General features: G+C 45.8%; 2 protein-coding genes across 5 annotated transcripts in view; one reads left to right on the top strand and one right to left on the bottom strand.

The window, feature by feature from the left end:
• Positions 1-25,426, bottom strand: part of PDGFD (platelet derived growth factor D) — a 225,560-nt gene that overhangs the window by 89,912 nt on the left and 110,222 nt on the right. The window lies entirely within an intron of this gene.
• On the top strand, positions 17,985-19,184 carry DDI1 (DNA damage inducible 1 homolog 1). Its single transcript, XM_030331536.1, has one exon. The coding sequence runs from the start codon at positions 17,985-17,987 to the stop codon at positions 19,182-19,184; it is 1,200 nt and encodes a 399-aa protein (XP_030187396.1).

The following is a 25,426-nucleotide window of genomic DNA, read 5'->3' on the forward strand; positions in this document are numbered from 1 at the left end:
TCACTGTGGTATCGAGACCCAGTGGGAGATAATAAAAGGCTTTCACCCTATACTGAACAAGCGAGTGAAATCCAGAATATTCTGAAAGCAAGCTACTTGTGTGCATTTTCCTAGACGGAGGCAGTACAGGAAAAGGGGAACAACCAGGCCATCTGTTGACCGAGTTGGTTCATCTGCAGTGTTGAAGCCCGGATTCACACACCGTGCAGGCAACCCCCCCGACCTGTGCCCCTGCTAGGCTGCCTCTGTGAACTACAACGTTTTCTGTGGGGACAGGGGGTCTGTCTAACTCCCATGATACCCCGCGGGGCTCCCACTTCTCAGGGGTGAGATACGGCAGTGTCTGCACCGCATAGCTGGGGCCGTGGCCCTCACACACCTGTCTGCTCTCGTATCCCCTTCTCTGCCTCCCTCTTATGCCCCAGTGAATGGATTCATCCTGAAACTCCACCACAAAGAGCGGTGCCTGGCACGACATGAGGCCCATTATAACTCATACCGATTTAACCATAAACCATCAACAGTTACTTAGCATTTATTATTTTGTGCAAAGTACAACGATACAGGTTATGGGGCGTAAGTACAAAAAAAAAATCACAAACCCTAACAAAGCAAGGTACAGAGATGGAAAATCAAAATGCATTTCATCCTGAATGCCAACTCCAAAAACGTACGCGACTCTCCCTGGAGCAGTGCACCGAGAATCACGTTTCTGAGGCCGCCGTGTGCCCTGGGGACAGAGCCTCAGGGCAATTATGATCAATCCTGAGCACTGAGCAGGGTAAGTGACTATTCGCGCCTGTTCTATCTGCTACCCTTACTGTAAAAGGGCTAATATGAATGAGTTTGTTTGTTTTTTTTTAAAGGTGTGTTTGAATGGACCGTTTGGTACTCCTTTCTAGCTGTGTGTCTTTGGGAAAAATCATCGATTCTGGGAGGCATTTTCTTCATCTGCAAAACAGTGATAACATTGGCTTTCCTGTGGGAGGGTTACAAAACCCCCTAGCCCCCTTAATAAAAGTGGAAATGCTTTTCAAAATCTAGAGCAGAAATAAGAGATGTCACGTAATGAAGCAGCTGCGCAGAAAAATAACACAAAGGGGTAAACGAACAATGAATTCTAGCAGCAAACATTTCAGGAGTTCAGATATGTGAGGCAGTTTTGGAGGCCGATTTATTGCTTCGGAGAGAAGAAGTAACTTATGTAATAAAATGTAGACACGGAGACATACGCTTAAATATTTTATATCTGGCTTTCCTTGACTATTTCTAGAAATGTTAGGCCCTGAAGCTATTTCATTAATTTTTTTTCTAGTAAGTTTGACATGACTGTGACTGTGCACTGAAAACATAAATCCCACAAAATGTGACACGATCTTATCCATTCAATGTGCCAAAGATATTACTCATAATTTATTGATAGCTCCTAAATGAAAATAAAAAATGGAAAATATGTCCCAATCTAGCGAGAATGAGATAATACGGATGCCAAAACAGAAAAGTATTAATAATTATTTTATTCTGCCACCGCTGTAATTTGATAGGTACCTTGTACACGTCAGGGAACATGATAAATTGTTTCTAAAGTATATTGAAAAGGCAATGGAAGACATATTTTTCTATTTAAATCTAAGGGAGCAACTATATTTTAAGAGTACGGAGCAGGACGTGGTCATATCTCGTAGTCCATTCTTCCTGTGCCTTTACGTAAGTGCCGAGTTTGATATCTATCCTAATGTTACGATATTCCCTGTGTGGATCTATACTACTAATGGAACAGTTTCAAATAGACAAGACCGTTAATACGAATATAAAGGTATTGAATTCGTTATGGTTTAACTTCAGTTCTGGGGATTTACGTATAATCGAGAATTAGTGAAAGAATTGAAATATTGGATTCAGGCATCCATTTTTCTAGACAAGTTCCAGGGTAAGGCTACTTAAAATGCCATGTAATGAGTAGCCTGGGCCAGGTTGACAATCAGAATATAGATTCCTTCGTCAAAAATGTCTTGCTACAGTAAACAATTCCAGTAGACTAATAGTGCACATAGGGTCAGAGTTAATCTGCATTTGGCACAAGCTCCTTATCTTATTGTGGACGAACAGCAAAGGATTTCTGGGAATGAGAGCAGGTCCGTGGCTCACATTGAGTTTCCTAAAGAAAACCAGAAACGGATTGATTCTCTTCGGTCTGACCTACTGAATCACGAGCGTTAGTAAGAAGTATTCTAGAGCCTCCTTGCATAGCAGTGTTTTGGGAGAGAAAAGGGCACTGGGGTCGACTCTTAAGTGCGTTACGGTCACTATCGTTTCACTTATTCACCCTCCTGCAGGGTCCTCCGTATTTGCCATATGACTTTCTAGCAGCCCCCCTAGAGTCACCCACTTCATCCTCCTACCCTGGTGAGGCTGGGCTTGGGAATTCAAACGGATTGAGACGACAGAACACAGGAGGAAGTGCTGACGGGCCAACTCTGAGCCTAGACCTTAGGGGTCCCCCTATGACTCTGTACAACGCTCCTGTGCTTCTTTATTGCCATTAAAAGCACGTGTATCGGGCAGCCTATTAGGACAAACACGGGAGACACACGGAGCAGATGTGGATCGAACCTAACGCAGAAGGCAACACCGCACAAGCCTAGTCTAGGTCTGTCAAATCCACTTGACCCCAGACACATGAGAATAAGTCAAGCCACTTAGTTTTGGGATGGCTGTTACACAGCTTATTCTTCAAATAGCTAACAAATACATGTATGTAGGGAACCTTCCAAGGTCAGGAGGGCTGCTGAGATGGACAGTGTTGGAGAAGCTATGGTCACACCCTGGGTCTGAGCATGGTGGAAGAGGGGTGAGTAACTAAGTATATGAGCAGTGCAGACAAAGTACAGAGTCCTGACCAGGGCTCTGATACAAGGGAGAGAGCATCCTTCCTTATTTTCTTCCCCACTTAATGTAGCAAAAAACAAAAACAGAATGTAATACACAAAGACCAGAAATTTGTTAAAGAGGAACGTTGCAAACTAGGATAGAACAGATTTTAACCATTAGCTAAAGAGGCGGAATTTGTATTGTATTGTATTGTATTGTATTGTATTGTATTGTATTGTATTGTATCCTAATGTTTATTTATATTTGAGAGAGAGGGAGCAAGCAGGAGAGGGGCAGACAGCGGGAGACAAAGAATCTGAAGCAGGTTCCAGGCTCTGGGCTGTCCGCACAGAGCCCGATGCAGGGCTTGAACCCAGGAACCGCGAGATCATGACCTGAGCCGAAGCTGGACGTTTAACCGACTGAGCCCCATGAGGGGGCGTTTTATGCTAATAGTAGAATACATGTAGGCTGACATGAATAAACCTGCAGACTTCAGTTTGTTTTCTTAAAACAGTCAGGCTACGGTCAAAGTAGAGTTCTTATCCCACAGTGTGGACCCAACTGATTTCCTACTATTCTTAGTATTTTCAAGTTCTAACTTCACGGATCCCATCAGGATAGTGTTCAAGACTGACATCTGGACTCGACACCTCAGAGAGACAGCTACGCTAAGTTCTGTGGCTTTCACGAACAGACTGGACAAAAGGACTGCTTACAGAGTAATGTTTTCCCAATTACTGTTCGGGGTGTGACAGTACAATAACTGTACTTTCTACGTCACTATCAAAGCACGGCTCTTACCCGTCTGAGGTCCTCAATTTCCCAAAACGCTTGGTTCCCTCCACACTGTGAGGAAGGGGAAAATCTGACCTCGACATTTACAACAATGAAAGTAAGATCATATTTTATCCTGGTTTCTGTTTGTAGAGTGTCAAGGCAAAATGCAGCGTATACATCTGAACCTTAACAAACTTTTAAATTTAGGTATGTCCACACACACTAAGTTTATAGGACACTTTGTTGTTTTGTTAAATTTTCCTGGATACTATTGGCGTAATAATTATAGAAGAATGTAAAAACTGCTTTTATTTTTTCAAAGGTCCATTGGTAGGTACCTCCAGTTGGTCAAAAATGAAAACAATGCGAACGATTCTAGCCCGAAGTAACAAAACGTGCCCACAGACTTTTGATTTAGCAGCCTTAATGAAGTGGCTACAGCCATTCCGGGGGGAATCCCTGGGGTGAAACGTTCCACTTTGGATAGCTTTGTATACAATCAAAAATCTGCCACAACTATGGCCTCGAATACCTTGGAATAAGGTATAATGAAATACCCAGGATCTGGTAAATAACAGTAGCAAGATGATCGATAAATATGTCTTCTGAGCAGCGATTTACATCTTTCTAAACGGCAAAGTTCTCCGCCCCAGTCCGCTTCAGACAGAATGTCAGCCATTCCGGCTTTGCAGGAAGCCCTTGGCCTCAAGAAATTCAATCTTCCTTTTGCAGTTAAGGCCAAGTCCTTGCAACTCACTCAACTCAGCAACGACAGACTCATACTATCATTCTACAAATGCCCCTACCTACTGAGCGACACTTGAGACGTGTTGATTTTGAGTACAAGGGGGAAAAGATGGCATTGACTCTTCTTATCAATACTTCTTGCTTTTTTGTTTAAAAAAAAAAAGTACACTATTGATCCGTTCTTAGTAAACTTTGCATTTCTCCTAATGTCTAGTCTTAGTCATGTAAAGATAACCCGCTGTTAACAAATGTCACCTATAGGGGCGCCTGGGTGGCTTAGTGGGTTAAGCGTTCGACTTCAGCTCAGGTCATGATCTCCCGGTTCGTGGGTTCGAGCCCCGCATCGGGCTCTGTGCTGACAGCTCCTGGAGCCTGCTTCAGATTCTGTGTTTCCCTCTCTCTCTGCCCCTCCCTCACTCGTACTCTGTCTCTCAAAAATAAATAAACATTAAAAATTAAAAAAAAAAAGATAGAAATGTCACCTATCTTTTCCATGAAACAAAGGCCAAAGTAAATGTGACCTTCAGATGTGCTATGCAGACGCTTAGCATTTCCCTTCCAACAATGGGCTGGTATTACAGCCACCGTGAACTCTCCAGGGGAATTCTACAGCTTGGCAAAATGCCTATTGTAACTTTCACATTTGCTGTTGACATTCTTATAGACTATTTCCCTATTACATCTCAAAGTCAAATTCGCAGTGAAATCACCACAACCTGCATCTCTAATATCAGCCATACTTTTTTTTAATTTTTTTTTCAACGTTTATTTATTTTTGGACAGAGAGAGACAGAGCATGAACGGGGGAGGAGCAGAGAGAGAGGGAGACACAGAATCGGAAACAGGCTCCAGGCTCCGAGCCATCAGCCCAGAGCCCGACGCGGGGCTCGAACCCACGGACCGCGAGATCGTGACCTGGCTGAAGTCGGACGCTTAACCGACTGCGCCACCCAGGCGCCCCTATCAGCCATATTTTAATACACAAATACTGATACTGTAAGTAAAAAGGGTGTGCAAAGCTGGGACACTTTGGCTGCGTTAACATGACCTCAAACATCTCTTCAACATCTTTGCTTTTGACAACCTCTTGGAAAATTTCTCTTTTTAAATTTTTTTAAATATTTATTTATTTTGAGAGACAGAGAGAGAGCACGCGAGCGCACATGCACACAACTGGGGGAGGGGCAGAGAGAGTGGGAGACACAGAGTCTGAAGCAGGCTCCAGGCTCTGAGCTGTCGGCATAGAGCCTGATGCGGGGCTCCAACTCACGAACCGTGAGATCATGACCTGAGCCGAAGTCGGACACTTTACCGGCTGAGCCACCCAGGCGCCCCGACAACCTCTTAGAAACGTAAATGTATGTCATACAGGTCGTATTAACAAGGCTGTGAGGGAAGAAATATCACTTATGAGTGAAGACGGGCTTTCCTTTGAGTCCCTAGTGAACAAAAAGGTCTTACAAAATGCACATTTTGGCAGTGAGTCTCAAGAAGTAGTTTTCACCTTGGGCTGTAAATTAGGATGATCAAATAGGCAAATCAAAGGATTAAAATCTCCAAGTATACGCTTAAGAACACATCTCAGCGTGGCGATGGCACGGCAAAAGAATGAAACAAAATTACCTGTCAGGCCCCTGTTCTAGCCACCTTTCACATGTAAAACAAATTGGCCACGGAATAGGATTTTTTTTTCAAAGCACCGCAATAAGTCGACTGAATTGCATACAAAGAACGGATATTTAAGTCAGTGTCTAATGTTTTGCTAATATTGTCAAAACAATGAGAGATAAACATAAGGCTTCTGTCAAAAATGTGCATACAAATGACCTATTTGCACATATAAGTGTCAAATCTGTATAATCTGTGCTTGAAGAACTGCTCTCGAGACGTTGTGGGCAGAATGGGGAGCACATCCTTAACCAAGGATCATACCATGATTGATGCTTTAAAACAAGCCCCCAGTCAATGCCAAGTGGATTTCTCAGAAGTCAACGGGATAGCAACACGGAGAGCCTTTAAAATGTAAAAGCATCTATGCACAGTACCAGAAGTGTGCAAGGAGGGAACTGAACCTTGTTATATCCAAAGTCCACGCCCCTCAGACTTAGGTCAAACTGCCTGCCAGCCACATTTGGTTATATATTGTAATTATAAAATACATTAAACTCTAAGAGTTACGGACGGGGCACTTCCGAATCCGAATCGGTCAATTCAGAGCATTGGTTGAAAACACTGTCACAGAACACAGAGAATTCATAAAAGCCACCAGGTCCCAAGGCCCTGCCCGGATGGTGTGAGGCATAAGTCCACTGCCTTTTTGTAAAATCGACATGAGTCTTGAGACCCCAGAAGTCCTTTGAGGACAGCACCCGTAGCACGATACTAAATACGGGACTGGCCCTAATGGTTTTTGTGCGGGGGCTGTGCCCTGAGACACAGACGACGCGCAGGTTATCTTCATTCGGGGGCTCGTTGCAGGGGGCGCAGCTGAGGAAGTCGATAAACTGAGACCAAGCAGGACAAGGCATAGCTCAAGGTCGCTGTGAGCACCCACATTTCAGCCCCCCGCCCCCGGAGGAACCACCCAGAACGGCCTTCCGAACGGCCCCCCAGACAGACAGGGAAGCCGGGCCGCGTGTCCCCCAAATCACGTCTTGCACGACCTGAGGCTTCTGTGCGTCCAGGCTGACGAGGGAGGCCAAGGCACACGGTGCCAAGTGTGGGAAGATGTCAGCACTTCCGGGAACACAGGCGTGGGCCCAGGGGGCACAGATGGGGAGCTTCCCAAGCACAACATCACACAATCTCAGCCTGGCGTTCGGCTGTCAAGGCAGGAGGAACTGTTCTAGCCGCTGGGAAGCAGAGGTGAGGTCTTTCTGAACCTGCTTTCTCCTGTCGCCCTTTGCTCTGGGACCCATCCTTATCCACAGACGCCCTCGAGGCCCCGTGCCCTTCTGCCCCACATGCCAGTACAGCAGGGGAGGAGGCCAGGCCTGCCGCTGCCCCTGTCGTCCCCGAGGTCACCCCCCCTGCTCCATGCCCGAGGCTGTCCACCACCTTCTCCTGACCTGCACCCAACTGGACACGCCCATCAGGGTGCCATCACATGTGCGGATCTCCGCATGCCTCTTGCCCTCCGATTTTGACTCTACCCCACCGCATCCTCAAAGGAAGCTGTCCCCTGGCCGTACCTCAGAGCCTCAGACACAGAGGTGTCTTCTAACGGCATCCAAGGTGACCGAATCTTGCCCCTCCAGCACTGGTGACAGAGGGAGAAGAAGAGTAGAAATTCTGTTGGTATTTATTTTAACAGATCCATTTTAAAAAGTGAGAGTGTGATCAAAGTCATTTTTGTTTTTTAAGTAATGAGGTTCACCATCAAAAAGGTTTGAAGGTCCTTCTCCGAGAGACTGGATGTGTTGACCAACAGCCACGGGACCAACGACCCCTGTCAACACACTGGTTCTTCAAGGGAACCTTCAGATGCTGCTATAAACCACACCATGGAGCCCCCAGGCTTGCAACCCCATGGCCTCATGGTTACACGGGCCAGTGCTAATGACTCTGGGCTTTCACGCCAAGGGTTTCACTTCCTCAGCTGCGTAATTTGGGTATTTGGTTTTTGGGGTTTTTTTTAAAGGTCTTTGAGGAAGGTGTCCTATGGAAAGAGGCTCACTCACTGTCCCATCTAACACATACCTGCCGACAAGAGGGATTCTAAATCATACTTTGGGGAAAGACAACACTTACATTCTCAGCATCAACCTCAACCCTTTGGTTGCACGTGACGTAAGCATTACTCACCTTATTTACTATGCAACACTTTTTCACTCCTAATTAGGGCGGATGGATTGTCTTTACACTATGTTCTGTCTGCTTAATAATCCTGTAAGCACGTTATGAGCAAGGACTTTGTTGTTGACTTTCTTTAACCTACAAGAAGAACACCCTGCAGATTGCTATGGTTAAAAATGACACTGAACAAATGGTTGAAATAATGCACTATTAAATGATTTTCTTAGCCAACCTTTGAAGCACACTTCCTGGTTTTCAAACAGGTTGGTGATCAAGTCTTGCAACCATCTTGGGGAGCCCAGAGTTCAAGGCCCAAGGGAGTAGGGATGGCTTTAAAGACCCGGTGGCATCTGATCCGCGTCAAGAAGGGGCTAAAATTAACGTACTTATTTCCTTCGGGATTTATAACCTGCATCATCTCTTCTGACTTTTCCAGGTTGTTAATTACTGTTACTACTCATACGAAAAAACAGTAACTTACTTCAGTGGAGTGTTTTTCTATTTACAAGACAAATTCAAATTATCCATGAAGTCCATACCAAAATCCTATGCAAAAGAGATTATCATCACCATCCCCATTTTACAGAAAAGGATTATGAAGCTCAGAGAAATTAACGCTTTGTCCAAGGGCATTCAGATAATAAGCGACACATTCAGGGAACTTAAACCCTATTTTTATGACTTCAAAGCTACAACAGGTTTTGCGGCACCTGGGTGGCTCAGTTGGTTAAGCGTCCGACTTTGGCTCAGGTCATAATCTCACAGTCCGTGGGTCCAAGCCCCAGGTTGAACCCAACACAGGGCTCTGTGATGATGGCTTGGGGCTTGGAGCCTGCTTCAGATTCTGTGTCTCCCTCTGTCTGCCTCTCCCTGCTTGCACTCTTTCTCTCTCTCTCTCAAAAATAAATAAACATGAAAACATTTTTTTTTAAAAAAGCTACAACAGGCTTTCTGTCTTACTGATCTGTATATCTTAACCAGTGCACGTGCATGCGCGTGTGTGTGCGGGTGTGTGAGAGAGGGGAGGAGAGAGAGAGAGACTGTTTTCCAGAACTGCAGGTACAAAACACTGTTGTTTTATGTAAGGATAGAATAACATATCTTAATTAAATTTTTATACTAGTTTTTGAAGATGCCTGTGTTTTGTTGACTTTCTTTTTGGTCACAGAGGGAAGAATGAGTCAATATTTTCAAAGAACAAAACTCACAGCTCTTTTTAAGAAATGATTCACTTAGAGCCTATTTTATTAAAAGTAGAGCATGGCTTTTTCCCTCTAATTGAGGTATTTTGCATCTAGGATGGTCACAGTTAGCCTAGATGAAAAGCCCATACCGTAAGGGAATGCTCTCCCCTAGGACTCTGAAAGGGAAGAGGGAACCACGGTTAATTGCTGGGCAGATGTGCTACACATCCATCCCAACAACACAAATCACACCCCTACACGAGGCCATCACTGGTTTTGTTGTTGTTCGTGTGTGTGTGTGAGGTTGTTTGCTGCAAATTCAAGAGACGATGATCCTGTTTGCTTTAAACTTTTCTAAAAAGTAGTCTCAGATACTATTTTAATATCCGAAACCATGACTACAGTACGGCTCCACATTTTAATTTTAATTCAATGCCAGTTTATCTCATGTTGCATAAGCAGTAATTTATGAGTTATCCTTAGAACATTTGGTCCCGTGTCTCTTAGCCACAGGCACGAAGGGTCCAGCACAACTCTCAAGTCTACATGAAAAACATTGCAGTAAGAACCTAAGATAAAACCAAGACTTTGTTCAAAATGAACAGCGCCTTAAGTTGTTTTGAAGAAAAACGAGTTAATACTGAAAAATAAAAGTTTTTGTCAGGGTTGCCTAGACATTTCTGTTCCATTTCATTTACAGTTTGTAAAGAAAAAAAAATCAACGATCGTATCTTCTTTGTCTTCAACATCAGAAATGGGGCGTCTGGTTTTGAAAGCCAGGGTACCCAAGTACTCTGGTTAGCTCCTGTCCTCCAGAGGTCACCGGAAAGAGGCTACTTACATTCTGTGTGTAACCAGCACTGAAATGTTTCACCAACACGTCAGTAAACAAGCGCATATCGGCAGTGAAGCCCATTTTATGAGCTGAGTGGAACAGACTATTCCTAAGTGGAATGCAAATGTGGAACAGGACAGGCAGGGGCGGCTCCATGTCTCAGCATAGAGAGAGAGCCCATGGAGATGCTAACACGCCCAAACCTTTCTAATAGTAAGAAGGAAAATGCTCTGTACCTGATGCCATTGAGATAGCCTAAGAAAGAATCCTTGTATCTGGGCTGCTCAATTTAATTTTTCTGAGAAAAACAGAAGGTGAGTTGATTTCTCTTTTATTTGCTGGTTTTTTTAATGACGCTTTTGTTTACCAGACTTGTTTCTCATTTTCATGGTTGGAATACAATTAAATCCTATTGACAGATGGGATTCAGCCATGCTAATTACCATGGTGATCAATTAACTCGGCTGCTGTTTGGAATAGAAAAAGCTACATAAACAACAATCTGGAAATTCTGTCTTTTATGAGACCACTGTAGAGACATCACCTATGATGCATACACTTCATGAAATATCCAATTGACCATGTTATGGTGGCACAAGTGGCTTTTGTATTTATTGCAGATCTTCTCGCTCTAGCTTTGTCCCATCAGAAAACCAGCATACATCCTGCTGCAAAGATGGGTGGACCCAAAGTGTCAGCTTAAATAAAGTGACTTGCCACATAACTAGCTTTTGAGGTGGCATGGCCAGTGGCTAGAGCCATCAGATCCTTCGTGCTGGTAGGACTGCGTGCTATTACTTCGTGCCCTATGGTGAGAAGTCTCCTGTGTCAGGGCTAAATGTGTATGGACAATGTAAACACTGGTTACTTTGAGAAAGTTCTGCATCAGCTTACCAATATGTGCGTAGTTCCATCAACACCTTTAAATTACAGGATGATATGCACCAGTTATATGCGTTTATATAAACATACACTAAAAGCACCCACCCCAGAAAGACTTTTGGATATTCCTGAATTAGCCTCTACCCATTTTCTAATAAAATATCTGCACAGGCTGGGGAGTAACGTAAGCTAAGACGGATGGACAACGTCATGCCGAAGACTGGAAGGAATCTTTCCCTAACTATAAACCAGACGAAGTGAACTGAGAAAAACACCCATGCAGATTTCAACCCAGGCACCACCTAAGCTCTTCCTCATGGAGCTACGACTGCCCCTTCCCCAGCAAGGCTTGGGACCGGAAGGAAGCACGGGTGTCTATTCTACGTGCGGATGCTGGGGACAGGGAGACTACTGGTCCCTCCCTGCACCAATCCTATCACCCACAGCATCTACAAGGACAACGGTGAACAGTAAGATGTGTGCGTGAGGAGAAAGGAGTCAAGTGAGTGCTGTGATACCTCAAGGAAAGGACTGTCCCTCCAAACCCAGGCAGGAAAAACTTCGCCATGACCAAATCCTTCTTCCGGACCCAATGTCATTGCACTTTCTGCAGTGAGCCTTTGGGCACAGTCCTATCCACGTCCGGCACAACAACCCAACAAGGAACCTTGATCACTTCCAAGCAAGGTGCCTATGTGTGTCTTCTCTCTCCTACTAGGTATCTTGTTCTTTGAAAGAAGAAAGTGACTCCTACTCATCCGTCTGTCCCAGAAGCCACCAGCCCAGTGACTTGCTTATAGAGCGTGGCCATGACATCTTCATTGTGAAAAATTATTAACGTGTTTACGAGCTCATCTCCAAATGGCGTGTAAACTTAACTAACACGTAAATAATAAACAAGTCTGTAACTTTCCAAATACATACACTTCTGGGCAATTAATGGGACAAGACACTGCCAAAGATTTCCCACCATGAATGACTCTACAGGAAGAGCAAAGAGGAAGAGTAGAGAAGTCACAAGTAAATCAGAACTAAAAAAAAAAAAAAAAACAAAAACAACCAAAAAACCCAATACAAGTAGTGGGTTCAGGCCTTAGCAGCATACTCCTAGCAGCAGTAGGAAAGGACTCATGAAGATCCAGGATGCTGGTGCCAATGCGATGTGGACTCTTGTCCAACCTGTGGCTGCTTCCCCATTCATTCCAGCACTTTCGCTTATACATCATGACGGAGGCCCTTTGTTAGGAAATTGGGAGGGTTCACAGTTGAGTAAGACAGGTGATGCACAAACATCTCACACAGTAGTTTTAATGAAATAAAGATACAATTTTTAAAATAAAAGTTTAAAAAATGCTAACTCTTGGCTGTCCCCTAGCTGATATTTGGTCAAATGTATGCCATTGTTCTCCGAACTTGAGGAGTACGCTCGGAAGCATACTGTCTTTTCTACCAACTACCGTAGAAAAGACAGATACCTAGAAAATGTTTACAAAAGAACACTGTGTTGATTGAATATTAACACCACATGAGCGAAAAATTATTTTCTCATTTTCAGGATACCACATAATTACCTAAATGTAATGAGGAATGACGATGCTAGTGTTAATATTTTGACGAAGAAAATTTATGTTTGAGTTATTATGGTGTATTTGAACTTATGAAAAGGTCACGATGCTATTTCTAAACTACAGTGTTTTTTGAAATGTGCTGATTACAAGTTTGCTATAAAAGAGTAAACATTTAAAAAGGTTTGAATGATTTTCCCCAATCACAGCTCAAATGAAAACATCTTAAGGCTCTATTATCATTACTGTTACTATTTTGTGTAACTTGGTTATTCTCCATTGAGCAAGAATTTTTAAATGGAAACGTTCTTTTTCTAGTTAAGTTTCTAGAAAGTTAAGAAACAAGTATCAACCCACGAAATCGTAAGTTGTTTTCATCCTGTCTTTATTACCTTAAATTTATTTAATCTGTAAGTGTTTCTCTCACAAACTACAAGTGATCTTCAGACTTTCAGTAATAAGGTGTGCATCCTACAGATCTGAGTTAATTTTTAAATGATTAAGACAGTGAAGGGATCATACGGCACAAAATTATAGCAGCAAACTTTCTTAAAAATAAGTAAATCACATGTATATTTAGATTTGGGAAGTCTATATTTTGAAGCAGCCAAAAGCTATCAAGACACTGTGTTATTCTCAACACGCAATATATACTTAAAACATATTTCTTATGATTAAATGTTAAAACAGTAATCTATAAAATAAAGCAATAATACAACGTGCCATAAAAGTGCTCCCTGCTGGAAAATTGTATATCTTTTTAATTGCACATTCTAAGTGATGGAGAACATGTCCTCACTACATGTGCACTTGCTCTCTCCTCACACGTGTATATTTCTGCAGTGCGGGTCTTCTGTCCATATTCTGTCTCCTCACAATAAAGAAAAACACCAGCTGAGTTGCCAGCAGGTTGATACAGACTATGTTCTCAGGTCTCATGAGTTTCTTCAATTACGTATCTGTTTATACATTTACGTTAGAAGTCTTATCATGGTGTTTAAGCCTCAAAGATGGGCAATGCTAAACCTCTCAAATGGGAAACCTTCCAACGTACGAATAAAAGCCTGAAGTTTCATCGGAGTACTGTTAATGTGTGTATCGAACAATTATCTGAGGAAATAAATGTTGTTCATTTGTGACAATTTATTGTATTATTGTAAAGCAAATGGAAGAACAGTAAGAAAATTAGTGGTTTAACCTCTGAATCAGCTTTGAAAATTCTGCATCTTTCCCAAGTTGCTTTGAGAATTTCAAGGAACAATTGCCCTGTCTTAATAAGTACTTTATTTTTAAAGTGATACCAGGCACATATTTCAAGCAAGGAATCCAAACACAGCAAGCTGATATGTGTGCTTGATGTGGTTTAATTATTATATATGCTACATACTAGACATTTACGAAGCTACTCCTTTTTCACAAAAAGACGTTTGCTCTGTAACGAGCAAGACATAGCGTTTTAAACATCAACTGACTTCACTAAGTGACACCATAATTATCTGGATTTTTTACTGCATTAAGGTTTTATCAAGAGGCAAATTATAAAGGGAATTGTTGTGGACTTATTCCAAAAAATAACCTGGGGGCTGTTTAGTGGGCTGGCCTGAAATCAGCATCATCTTTTCTATTTTCTGGGTATTTAGGCTGTACAAGGAGAATCGATTTTCTGAGTGATCGCCCTGAGACCTTGTAGGGAGTCTCACTTATCAAAGGAAGATTCAATTATGTTCCCATACTGTACTTATGAAAGAAGAGAAGTGAGAGAATGTATTCACGGAAACTCGTCAGGGGAAGTTACAAGAACCCCCAGTTACCTGGATTTGTGCACCTAGAGAATTCAGAGCGCCCGTCATTTCTCACCAGGTTGTGCAACAGGAATTTATGCTGTGGGATCATTTTTTTTTTTCAACGTTTATTTTATTTTTGGGACAGAGAGAGACAGAGCATGAACGGGCGAGGGGCAGAGAGAGAGGGAGACACAGCATCGGAAACAGGCTCCAGGCTCCGAGCCATCAGCCCAGAGCCCGACGCGGGGCTCGAACTCACGGACGGCGAGATCGTGACCTGGCTGAAGTCGGACGCTTAACCGACTGCGCCACCCAGGCGCCCCAAGGGATCATTTTTATATTTAGGCGTATTTATATAGACTCCCGATGATCCCTGAGTTTATTATACAATCAGAGTAAGTTTGTCATTACAGTTTTGAGGGAAGATAATTACACATATGGTATCTCAAACACCCACGGTGCTGAGAGAAATGAAAGAATCAAACCACATATATGCAGCCCCAGAAGGCTGTGTTTAGCGTTTTAGATTCCAGGCTGCGTGCTTTGCAACAGAGGCGAGGTCCGCATGAGTGGCTGGACTGGAAGACCCCAAGACCCCAGCTAATCCTGACACCCTGTGTGATACTGTGGGGAATGATGACACTGAATTGGCCAGACCTTGAGGGCTTCTTGTTTCCACCGTGTATTCTCAGAAAAGACTACAATAGTAAAAATGGCATTAATGCAAAATGCCACCAAAAGTAAAGAGTCACAGCAAGCTAACAGAACACACGGCATGAAGGTTAATTATGTTCAGTAACAAAGCAAGGGTAACGTGAACAAAAAGAACGTTAGCTTCTTCTTTTGATGTGAACCCTGGATCCTTGCTGTGCCAAAAAATCAAAAGCTTACTCTGCAAAAATGATCTCGCCCACTGTTTATAAAACACAAAACCCTAGCATTATCTCCCTGACAACCAACCGTCCCAAGCTGGTTGGCAGGACATAGAATCTGTGCCTTGCTGGCTGGGTCTCACCTTACACTTGTTCTCAAGGTCAGCACGACCAAGGCTGATCTCTGATGACTCACCAGGACATCAACAACTACAGGAGTTTGTGAACTTAACATTTTGAGTCAAAAGGCCATCCCTCTCCACAAAGAGTGGAAAATAGCCCTAAGTAATTCACAATTTTCTACAGGAAAATTACAATGCAAGATTCCCCCCCCCCCCCCCAAACTGTTACAAAATCCTCCTCATCCCGAAGAGCCGCTCCCTTTCCGGTTAAAGGTGTGAAGGGAGGCCACGCACTTCTCAGCCCCCGGTTCTCCACCATGTCCACCCCCACGCGGCTGCCTTTTCGCCACCTTTCCGGAAGCCTTCCCGGCCCGACCCCCTCTCCGCATCCTGCATTTGTTCCCCAGACATTATTCACTCCTCCCGAGTCGTGCGGACTTGTCTGGTGTTTTTTCAACCCGCTGACTTAGCGTGGGTATGTGCGTGTGTGTGTCCACCTACGCCCCCCTTTCAAAGACCGCGGGGTCCTCTACGAACACAGTTGTCACTTCACATTATCCCCGGAACTCAGCTTATGCTTTGCACACACTGGGCATTTACTCCACGTTCCGATATGAATGAACAGGTGTGTGGAAAGATAATGACAGTCAGAGCAACGGGTGAGAGGCCATCCTTTGTCCGAGACAAACGAGGCCACAACAAAACACTTCTGTAGGCTGATGCAATCTGCAACAAACGGTGCAGGTGTTCCGAGAGAACTTGCAATAAAGAGGCGGGGAGGGACAAGGTCGACGATGCAGACTGCCTTGTGGTTGGTAAGGACACACACCTGGGAGGCAGGAGTGCCTCACTGAAATACAGACACGAAGAGTGGCATTCGAGGACTTCTCCACGGCCACCGTTGGCCCTGGAGGTCCTGTCTACCCTGACCCAGCGAGCCTCCGCTCAGGTGCCTATGGGACGGAACCGGCCCTCTGTCGGAGAGGAAGCCAGAGACGCCCCCAGAGAGGCATTCATGACGCGTTTGACTCCAGAACCGATGTCAGGTTGGTTTCCTCGGAGGCGCATCTCGCGCATACACTGGAGGAAAGGGCCTATTTCTAAAATTTTTTTTTCAACGTTTTTATTTATTTTTGGGACAGAGAGACACAGAGCACGAACGGGGGAGGGGCAGAGAGAGAGGGAGACACAGAATCGGAAACAGGCTCCAGGCTCCGAGCCGTCGGCCCAGAGCCCGACGCGGGGCTCGAACTCACGGACCGCGAGATCGTGACCTGGCTGAAGTCGGACGCTTAACCGACTGCGCCACCCAGGCGCCCCAAAGGGCCTATTTCTAACCAGGCCTCCATTTGAGAGCCTCCGTGTCACCCACGCATTCTGGTGTTTTCCACTCCCCGCAACCGATGGGTAGACACGTGCCGTCCATTCTAGTCAGGGAACACTCTTGTTCCCCACAGAGCGGGCTGGAGCCTTCCTCGTATTTGTTCTTCGACCCACAGTCCCTTGTCTGCACCAGGGAGAACCCTTTACCTGGCTCTCTCCCCACCTGTCCCCATGAAGCGTTAGAGACCTCTTCCTTAAGTCAATTAAATGAAATACACACACATACACACACACACACACACACACCTGCTTCAAATCTTCCCCACTTCCTTTCTCTTTTTTCTCTCTCTTTCCCGCCCTTCCTTTTTTATATTTTTGGAGGGAGGACTCTTCCTTATTGATAATATTGCCATTCCTTGGACTCACATGTGACTCTATAAACCAGATTCAGTCATCGTCTTTCCAGCCTCACACCCTGCCACTCGAAACCACGTACAAATTTCTCCTATTACGTTGGATGGCTCACGTCCCTGGACAGAAAGCAGGCCGCGTCATGAATTCTGGCTTTTTTCATTCTTTTCGTCCGGAGTGACTCTCACCATTTTTCCCACGGAAAACGTGCATCCGTCAGGACCTGCCTGGTCTCCTCTGGAGCTCAACGTGTCTCAGCAGAAGCCCTTGCCTCCAGTACTGCGATTTCCCCGTTCACCATCGAGCCCCCCCCCCGAGAGCGTGAGGTCATGGAGCTCAGGCGCCGAGTCTGACCCCCACCCCACCCCGAGCTCAGGCACTGAGTCTGACCCCTGTCTTTTGCCCCAGGCACACAGGGAGATGCTGGCCGTGGAGGCGACCCGCACTCCCTGCCTGCAGAGTGACAAAGAGCACAAAGACTATCGCTCTCAGAGGGCCCCGATGAAACCTTTCCCTGCTGTTCGGGAAGAGCTCATCATTCCCAGAGGACGGGTGGGCAGGGCTGGAAGGGCTGGCCTGGGAACCACGCGGCGGGACCGGAGAGACCCGGCTTCTGGGGGAGCGGGCGTTCCAAGTTCCAAGCAGCACCACACAAACGGGGTCTGGAACACACACGTGCCCTCGAGGTTCCGTGGGGCTGGTGAGCAGCTGGGCCTCCCTGACAAGCGAATGAACGAGAGCCGGGGCACCAGGGGAGGACACCGGTGAGCCCGCCACGCGGCCGATCCCCTGCGCTGACCCGGGGCCCGTGCCATGCTGGTCACCGTGTACTGCGTGCGGAGGGACCTGTCGGAGGCGACCTTCTCCCTCCAGGTCAGCCCTGACTTCGAGCTGCACGACTTCCGCGTCCTGTGCGAGCTGGAGTCGGGGGTCCCCGCCAACGAGATCCAGATCATCCACACGGAGCAGGTCCTGGCCGACGACCACAGCTCGCTGGGCTCCTACGGCCTCCACGACGGTGACGTGGTGGTGCTGCTGCAGAAGGAGAGCGCGGGGTCCCGGACGCCGGGCCGCACGGCCAGCCTGCCCCATGTGGAGCTGGCCGGGCCAGCGGAGCCGGGCACGTCGGGCGGCCGCCAGCAGCACCCCCTGCAGCACCTGCAGCGCCGGGTGCAGCCCCGCGGCCTCAGCTCCGGGGAGAAGAGGGTGTCCGCACAGAGCCTGGACAGCCCTGTGCTGATTCGGAGCGTGCTGCTGTCCAGCCCCCACGACCTGTCGCTGCTGAAGGAGCGCAACCCCCGCCTGGCCGAGGCCCTGCTCAGCGGGAACCTCGAGACGTTTTCGCGCGTCCTGACGGAGCAGCAGAGGGAGAGGGCCCTGCGGGAGCAGGAGAGGCTTCGTCTCTACTCCGCGGACCCGTTCGACTTGGAAGCTCAGGCCAGAATCGAAGAAGAGATCCGGCAGCAGAACGTCGAGGAGAACATGAACATAGCGATGGAGGAGGCCCCGGAGAGTTTCGGGCAAGTGGCCATGCTCTACATCAACTGCAAAGTCAACGGGCACCCTCTGAAGGCCTTCGTGGACTCGGGGGCCCAGATGACCATCATGAGCCAGGCTTGTGCCGAGAGGTGCAATATCATCCGGCTGGTGGACCGGCGCTGGGCTGGCATTGCCAAGGGGGTGGGCACACAGAGGATCATGGGCCGGGTCCATCTGGCTCAGATTCAGATCGAAGGGGATTTCCTTCAGTGCTCGTTCTCTATCCTCGAGGACCAGCCCATGGACATGCTTCTCGGGCTGGACATGCTCAGGAGACATCAGTGTTCCATCGACTTGAAGAAAAACGTGCTGGTGATCGGCACCACGGGCACGCAGACTTCCTTCCTTCCCGAGGGGGAGTTACCCCTGTGTGCCAAGCTGGTGAGCGGTGCTGGGCAAGAAGAGTCTTCAGACAAGGAAGCAGTGGACACTATTAAGCGTTCGGTCAAGGATTTAGGACGGAAAAAGCACTGAAATGGGTTATAAATATGCCACCACCTTGAGGGAGCCTCAGGTCCCGGGAAATCCTAAAATATGAGCTCACTGGCCACGTAATCATTAAAAACATCAGTAACAACCAAACCTGGCCTCGGCACTACCTTCTGAGATCCATCACCGTGTAAGTCATGATTGCTTGATCTCGGCCCCTCATCCATTCCCTTATCCCAACGTCACTGAGCCTCAGCCCAGGAAGGCTCTGGAGGTTCCACGTGATTTCCAGAGAATCCATCAAAGAAAATCAATCTCCTCCTTTAGAGACACTGTCCTATCAGATCACGGGGTGGCTTGTCTAAACCACATGCTGTTTGCTCATTCCCTAGAAAGAGCCATCGCTACAGACCCCACAGAACATCTGTAACAAAACAATTTTCAATCAGCACTAACAACTATTTGCATTAAGAGAAATAGGTCTATTTTCACAGATGTTGTTTTCTTTGGGAAAAGTCTTAGAAATGGTGAGCCAGTTACACTCTGAAGTTGATTAATACTTACAAATGTCTGTTTTGGACAGTAGAAAGGCAGATTTCCTCATATTCTACATCTTCCCTTCCAGCGGACTCCCCTGGAATCATGCTCACTGCACTCTGCCCCTAAAGGCTGTTTTGCCACATTTGAGAAAATGGAATTTTCTCCTAGGAAGTCTAAAATAATGCCCCCTTTCCCTTGCATTCAAAGAAACCCTGGTCATAAAATGAAGGCCAGCAAGTAGATTTTTTAAATTTAATTACATGGTGCAACTTGGAAGGCTAGTGGTTGTGCTGTGGGGCCAGTGGGAGGTAGGAGTGGACCACATCCCTTAATACTCATTTCAACTAAATCATCTAACAAAAAAAACCCCCCAAAACCCTCTGTTTTAGGGGTGCCTGGGTGGCTCAGTCGTTTGAGCTTCTATTTTTGGTTCAGGTCATGATCTCATAGTTCACGAGTTTGAATCCCCACATCGGGCCTGCTGCTGTGCGCCTGTCAGCGCAGAGCCCATTTTGGATCCTCCGTGCCCCTCTCTCTGCTCTTTCCCCACTTACACTCTGCCAAAAATAAATATATATTAAAAAAAAAAGAACAGCAGATTCTAAGTCAAGAAATACATGTTCTGATTCTAGCTCAATGGTACTTAGGCATATCGGTTCACATCTGACACAACTCAGATTTCTCATCAATAAATCACTTTGGAGCAGAGAGCCATTGTCAGGTGCCCGGGCTTCATTATGATCTAGGGCATTCTTTACATTAAATTAAAATTTCCCAACAAAATCTAAAGCCACTGAAAGCATTTCCCAAAAGTTACAGGAAAACAAAACGCTCCCTGTCATCACCATATGCCTTTCTTGGTTGGCTGCTTGGTGACACCAACCATCTTATTTCTTTTTTAAATTTTTTTTTTCAACGTTTATTTATTTTTGGGACAGAGAGAGACACAGCATGAACGGGGGAGGGGCAGAGAGAGAGGGAGACACAGAATCGGAAGCAGGCTCCAGGCTCCGAGCCATCAGCCCAGAGCCCGACGCGGGGCTCGGACTCACGGACCGCGAGATCGTGACCTGAGCTGAAGTCGGACGCTCAACCGACTGCGCCACCCAGGCGCCCCTCAACCATCTTATTTCTAAAGAGTCACCTCTTCCTTCCAGACACCTGTTCACCGCCTGTTTTCTTAATAGATGTTCCCATGCTCAGATGCCCCAACCTTGTCTGCATTCGCGCCAACGGCAGCATCCACTGAACTGCTAAAAACGAGCAATGGACAGACCTCTTCTCTACTTTTGCTCCTAAGTACTCAGCAAACGTAACTAACAAAAGGAAGAAATTCAGAGTAAAGTCAGGGATAATCAATTAAATGCCTGTGATGAAAACTGACTGAATAAATACAATGAATCCTTCACTGATAAAAATATGCATGTTCCAGGGCGCCTGGGGAGCTCAGTCAGTTGAGCGTCCAACTTTGGCTCAGGTCACGATCTCACGGTTTGTGAGTTCGAGCCCCGCGTCGGGTTTGCTGCTGTCAGTGAGGAGCCTGCTTGGCATCCTCTGTCCCCCTCTCCCTCGGCCCCTCCACCGCTCACACACATTCTCTCTCTCTCACTCTCTCTGAAATAAACATTAAAAAAAAATAAGCACATTGCTCAGCAGTTTCTACAGGGTTCTGTTTTCAGGTCCGAGTGTCCTGAGTGCATGTCATGTGGAAATGCTCGACATAAAAGTTTGGTATTTGGCCTATCAGGATGTCTCACCCATAAAAACCAACCTGAAAAACATCAGATCTTTAAACTAAAAGGTAGTCTGCACGATATCACATCCCAACATACCCACCTTGCCTTCTTGGAGGAACATCCCTTCTAAAGTAGCTACAGTGACTCAGGACCAGTCTCAAGGATAATTCTGTTTCTGATTTTGAACTGAACTCTACTATTCCATAACTTCCAATAAATAGGTCTTCAAGTTTCCTTCTTCCAAGAACATATGTAATTAATGTGATTTCTCTGGCATGAAATAATCCTTTGAATACATGAAACCAATGTCACTTAAGTTTCAACTTAGTTCTTTTAGCTGTTTCTCACAGCCTAAGTTTGGACCCATGTAAAAATTTCTGTCATGTTCCTCTGGACATATTCTAGCTTCTAAAAATATTACTTGAGTAAATGGGTTGATAAATTAAAAATACTTTTATTGAGCTAAAAAGCAATGATCTCCAAGAAAAAATCAATAGGCAGAGTGGGTGAATTAAGCAGCGTCCTTCCTGATTAATTTTTAACATCACTGTCTTTCAAATCAGATAGGATTTTAATAAATAGTTTCGTGGATCGAAATCCTGACTCAGTCCTGTGTGCACTTGAATAGATCCTTGTCGATTAAATTTTAAATGGATTAGTTTTAGGAAAAGGTTACATCTTTTGCACGTCTATCAAGTAAATTAGATGCTATGCAATGTGCCTTCATGTATGACTGCCTTTAATCCTCAGAATAAATCCTCAAAATAGTCACCAACCGCATTTTACAGATGAGACATTCAAGGCTCAGAATAATGAAACATTCAGATATCCAAAGCTTAGTGTTCTTTAAACTCTTTCTTGACGACAATCTACATTTTTTTTAATGTTTATTTTTAAGAGAAAGATAGCGGGGGAGGGGCAGAGAGAGAAGGAGACACAGAATCCGAAGCAGGCTCAGGCTGAGAGCTGTCAGCACAGACCCCAGGCGGGCTCGAACTCGTGAACCACAAGATCATGACCAAGTTGAAGTCAGACGCTTTGCCTCCCAGGTGCCCTGACAATCTCCATTTTAGATTGCGACTCAGTTTCACATCACACGCACACACACGTGCACACTCACACACGTAAGTCTATTTTTGCGAAACAAAAAAATTCTTGAAATAATATGAAATGTTTTACCCTTTCCCAGGCTATTACTTCGAAAAACTATATTTTATTACTTAAGAAAATACATTTAGACATGTCCCACTAATTATCTCACCAAGGTATCCTGACCCACAATGTGAAAAAACTGACCTGCCGGCCTGCTGAGTTCAGGTCTTTCTGATTTCAACCTCCTTGATGCGACACATTTGAGTCCTAGCTACCAGTAAAAATTGTCACAAAATGTCACCAACTCGGATTCTTGCTACTGGACGTCAGTAAGCCTTGTAAGGAAGACGGGAGAGTCTCATCTTGAGTTTGCATATGACTGGTGACCTGGGCTTCCCCCCCCCCCCCCTGCTTAAAGGAATGCTTGCCAAATGCGGATAAATGACCCCACTGCTCTGCAAACAAAACCAAAACAAAATCTATGGAAATTAAACACCACCGGCAGAAAGGACAACAGAGGAGCAGTGGACAGAAGAGGGTCAACAATTATTTACTGAACACCCACGAAATAAGCACTGAGCCACACTCTCACAAATGTGGACATGTGCGAGTTATTTCCAGACCTCAAGGGGAGCACAGCCTGGCAGAGCCAGGGGAAAGACGTGATCAAGTGAGGACAGAAAGGGTGGACGTGTAATGTGTTGGTGCAAATGAAGGAATGAATCTTATTACGGGGGGTATTTTTAAAAGAAAAAACAAGCCACTGAGTGCACTCTCAATATGTCTAAAATGACCGACACTGATTCTGGACAACAAACACCCTCTCCTCCTACAGTTCAGGCTGCTAACATACGACTTCTACAGCGTCTGCTGTTGGGAATTATCGACTACGGGGAATGTACTACCTGGAAAACGAACAAATCTTCATTTTCTTTCTTCCGGTTAGAAATCAGGATAAAGCACGCCACTTGAGGAAGCTGACCTAACCCTGTTTAAGATGACAAGCCATTTAAAGAAATCCATTAATCCCTTGGTTTCACCTAACTTCCACGTAAATGCCCGTTTTACCTAAAAGGAAATCACTATCGTCGATAAGCATGCATTTTGAGAAGGCAGTAATGCATTCTGCTGCAGTTAAACCAGAAGACTGATGACTGAGATTTGGAGAGCACACGGCCTCCATTTTTTTCCTAAAGCACCAGGTCGTAAAATTTGTCTTGTTCCTAGGGGAAAACCCACTCCCCAAAAGAAAAAGAAACGGGTGTCTGCATGTATGAATTCCTCTTCACTGCAGGCATTAAATGTTGCCCTTTAAAAAAAAAATGTTTATTTTTCAGAGAGAGAGAGAGAGAGAGAGAGAGAGAACGCATGTGAGGGGGAAGGGGCGGGGGGGGGGGGGCGGACAGAGGATCCGAAGCAGGCTCTGTGCTATCAGTTCAGAGCCCAATGCAGGGCTTGAACTCCCAATCCCTGAGATCCCGACCTGAGCCAAAATCAGGAGTCAGAGGTTCAGCCCACTGAGCCACCCAGGTGCCCCTAAATGCTGCCTTTCTAGGAGAACAAGGCACTTCGTACAGAGGATCATTGCTGACATCCAACATTCCATAAAGAAACATTTGAGGGGCACCTGGGTGGCTCAGTCGGTTGAGCGTCCGACTTCGGCTCAGGTCACGATCTCGCGGTCCGTGGGTTCGAGCCCCGCGTCGGGCTCTGGGCTGACGGCTCGGAGCCTGGAGCCTGCTTCCGATTCTGTGTCTCCCTCTCTCTCTGCCCCTCCCCCGTTCATGCTGTGTCTCTCTCTGTCTCAAAAATAAATAAACGTTAAAAAAAAAATTAAAAAAAAAAAAGAAACATTTGAGGGAGTGGTTGGACAGTGATCTGGGACTCACCGCTGGGGAAGACGCTGTTAAAGCACTAACATTCAGAGTGGTTCTTGGAGACTGACAAGAGCCTGGAAAACCGAAGAAGAGCAACAAAGGTAAAGAAAGGGTAAACAAGGACGAGGGGAGGGGGGAAAACCCTAAAGGTCTGTTGTGCTTTTAAAACTACTTCTCCCTGGGTTTAAGTGCTGTTTTGTAAGGTGGGTGGGGACTGGGCTGAGACTAAGTATTGGCTGTTAGGTGCACACTACTTCATTCGTCACTGGCCAGGTATTTAAAGTGAAAAATGTCTTCACTTCGGAGCCTGAGTCCAACTTGCTTTTGTGCCCCGGCTTGTTTGCACGTGTGGCTGCACCCGTCAGAATCAGACTTTCTAAAGAGTCCGTGTCAGAGGAGCGGGGTCTGCAGCCCCGCTGTGGCTTTTGGTGCAGGGTCCGTGTGACGGGCTGTGGAGCTGGGCACACCTGTGGCGGCTTCCTCTATCATTACCCCAAAGGACTCTTTTCTGATGGTGGCTCCCCTCCCCCTCCCCCTCTCTCTGCCCCTTCCCGCCCCTCCCCCACTTCTCTTTTTGAGGAAAGACTTGTATCAAGCCAGCTTTTCCACTTCTAATCAGTAAGGCTTATTTTAAGAACACCATCAGAAAAACCATAAGGTAATCTCCTCCTGTGTGAACGTCCATACGAGGCCACACAGGCTGTGCTCCAGAGGGGAGCAAAATGTCTATTTTCTACTGGCAACTGATATATGGATGATGTGACCAAATAAAGTAGACACTGAGGACCAACAAAGGCATCTTCCAGGTAATGTAATCACTTAATGCCATCAAATTCTCACGCTACAACATCAGTCCCTATTCTAAAATCTTACTCTACTAGCCCTTTGTTGCAAGGACCTTGAGATGAAGAGGAAAATTCATTTAAAATTTTTTAACGTTTATTTATTATTGAGAGACAAAGAGACACAGAGCGTGAGCAGGGGAGGGGTAGAGAGAGGGGGAGACAGAGAATCCGAGGCAGGCTCCAGGCTCTGAGCTGTC

Source organism: Lynx canadensis, chromosome D1 (assembly GCF_007474595.2).
Source record: "Lynx canadensis isolate LIC74 chromosome D1, mLynCan4.pri.v2, whole genome shotgun sequence".
Lineage (NCBI taxonomy): Eukaryota > Metazoa > Chordata > Mammalia > Carnivora > Felidae > Lynx > Lynx canadensis.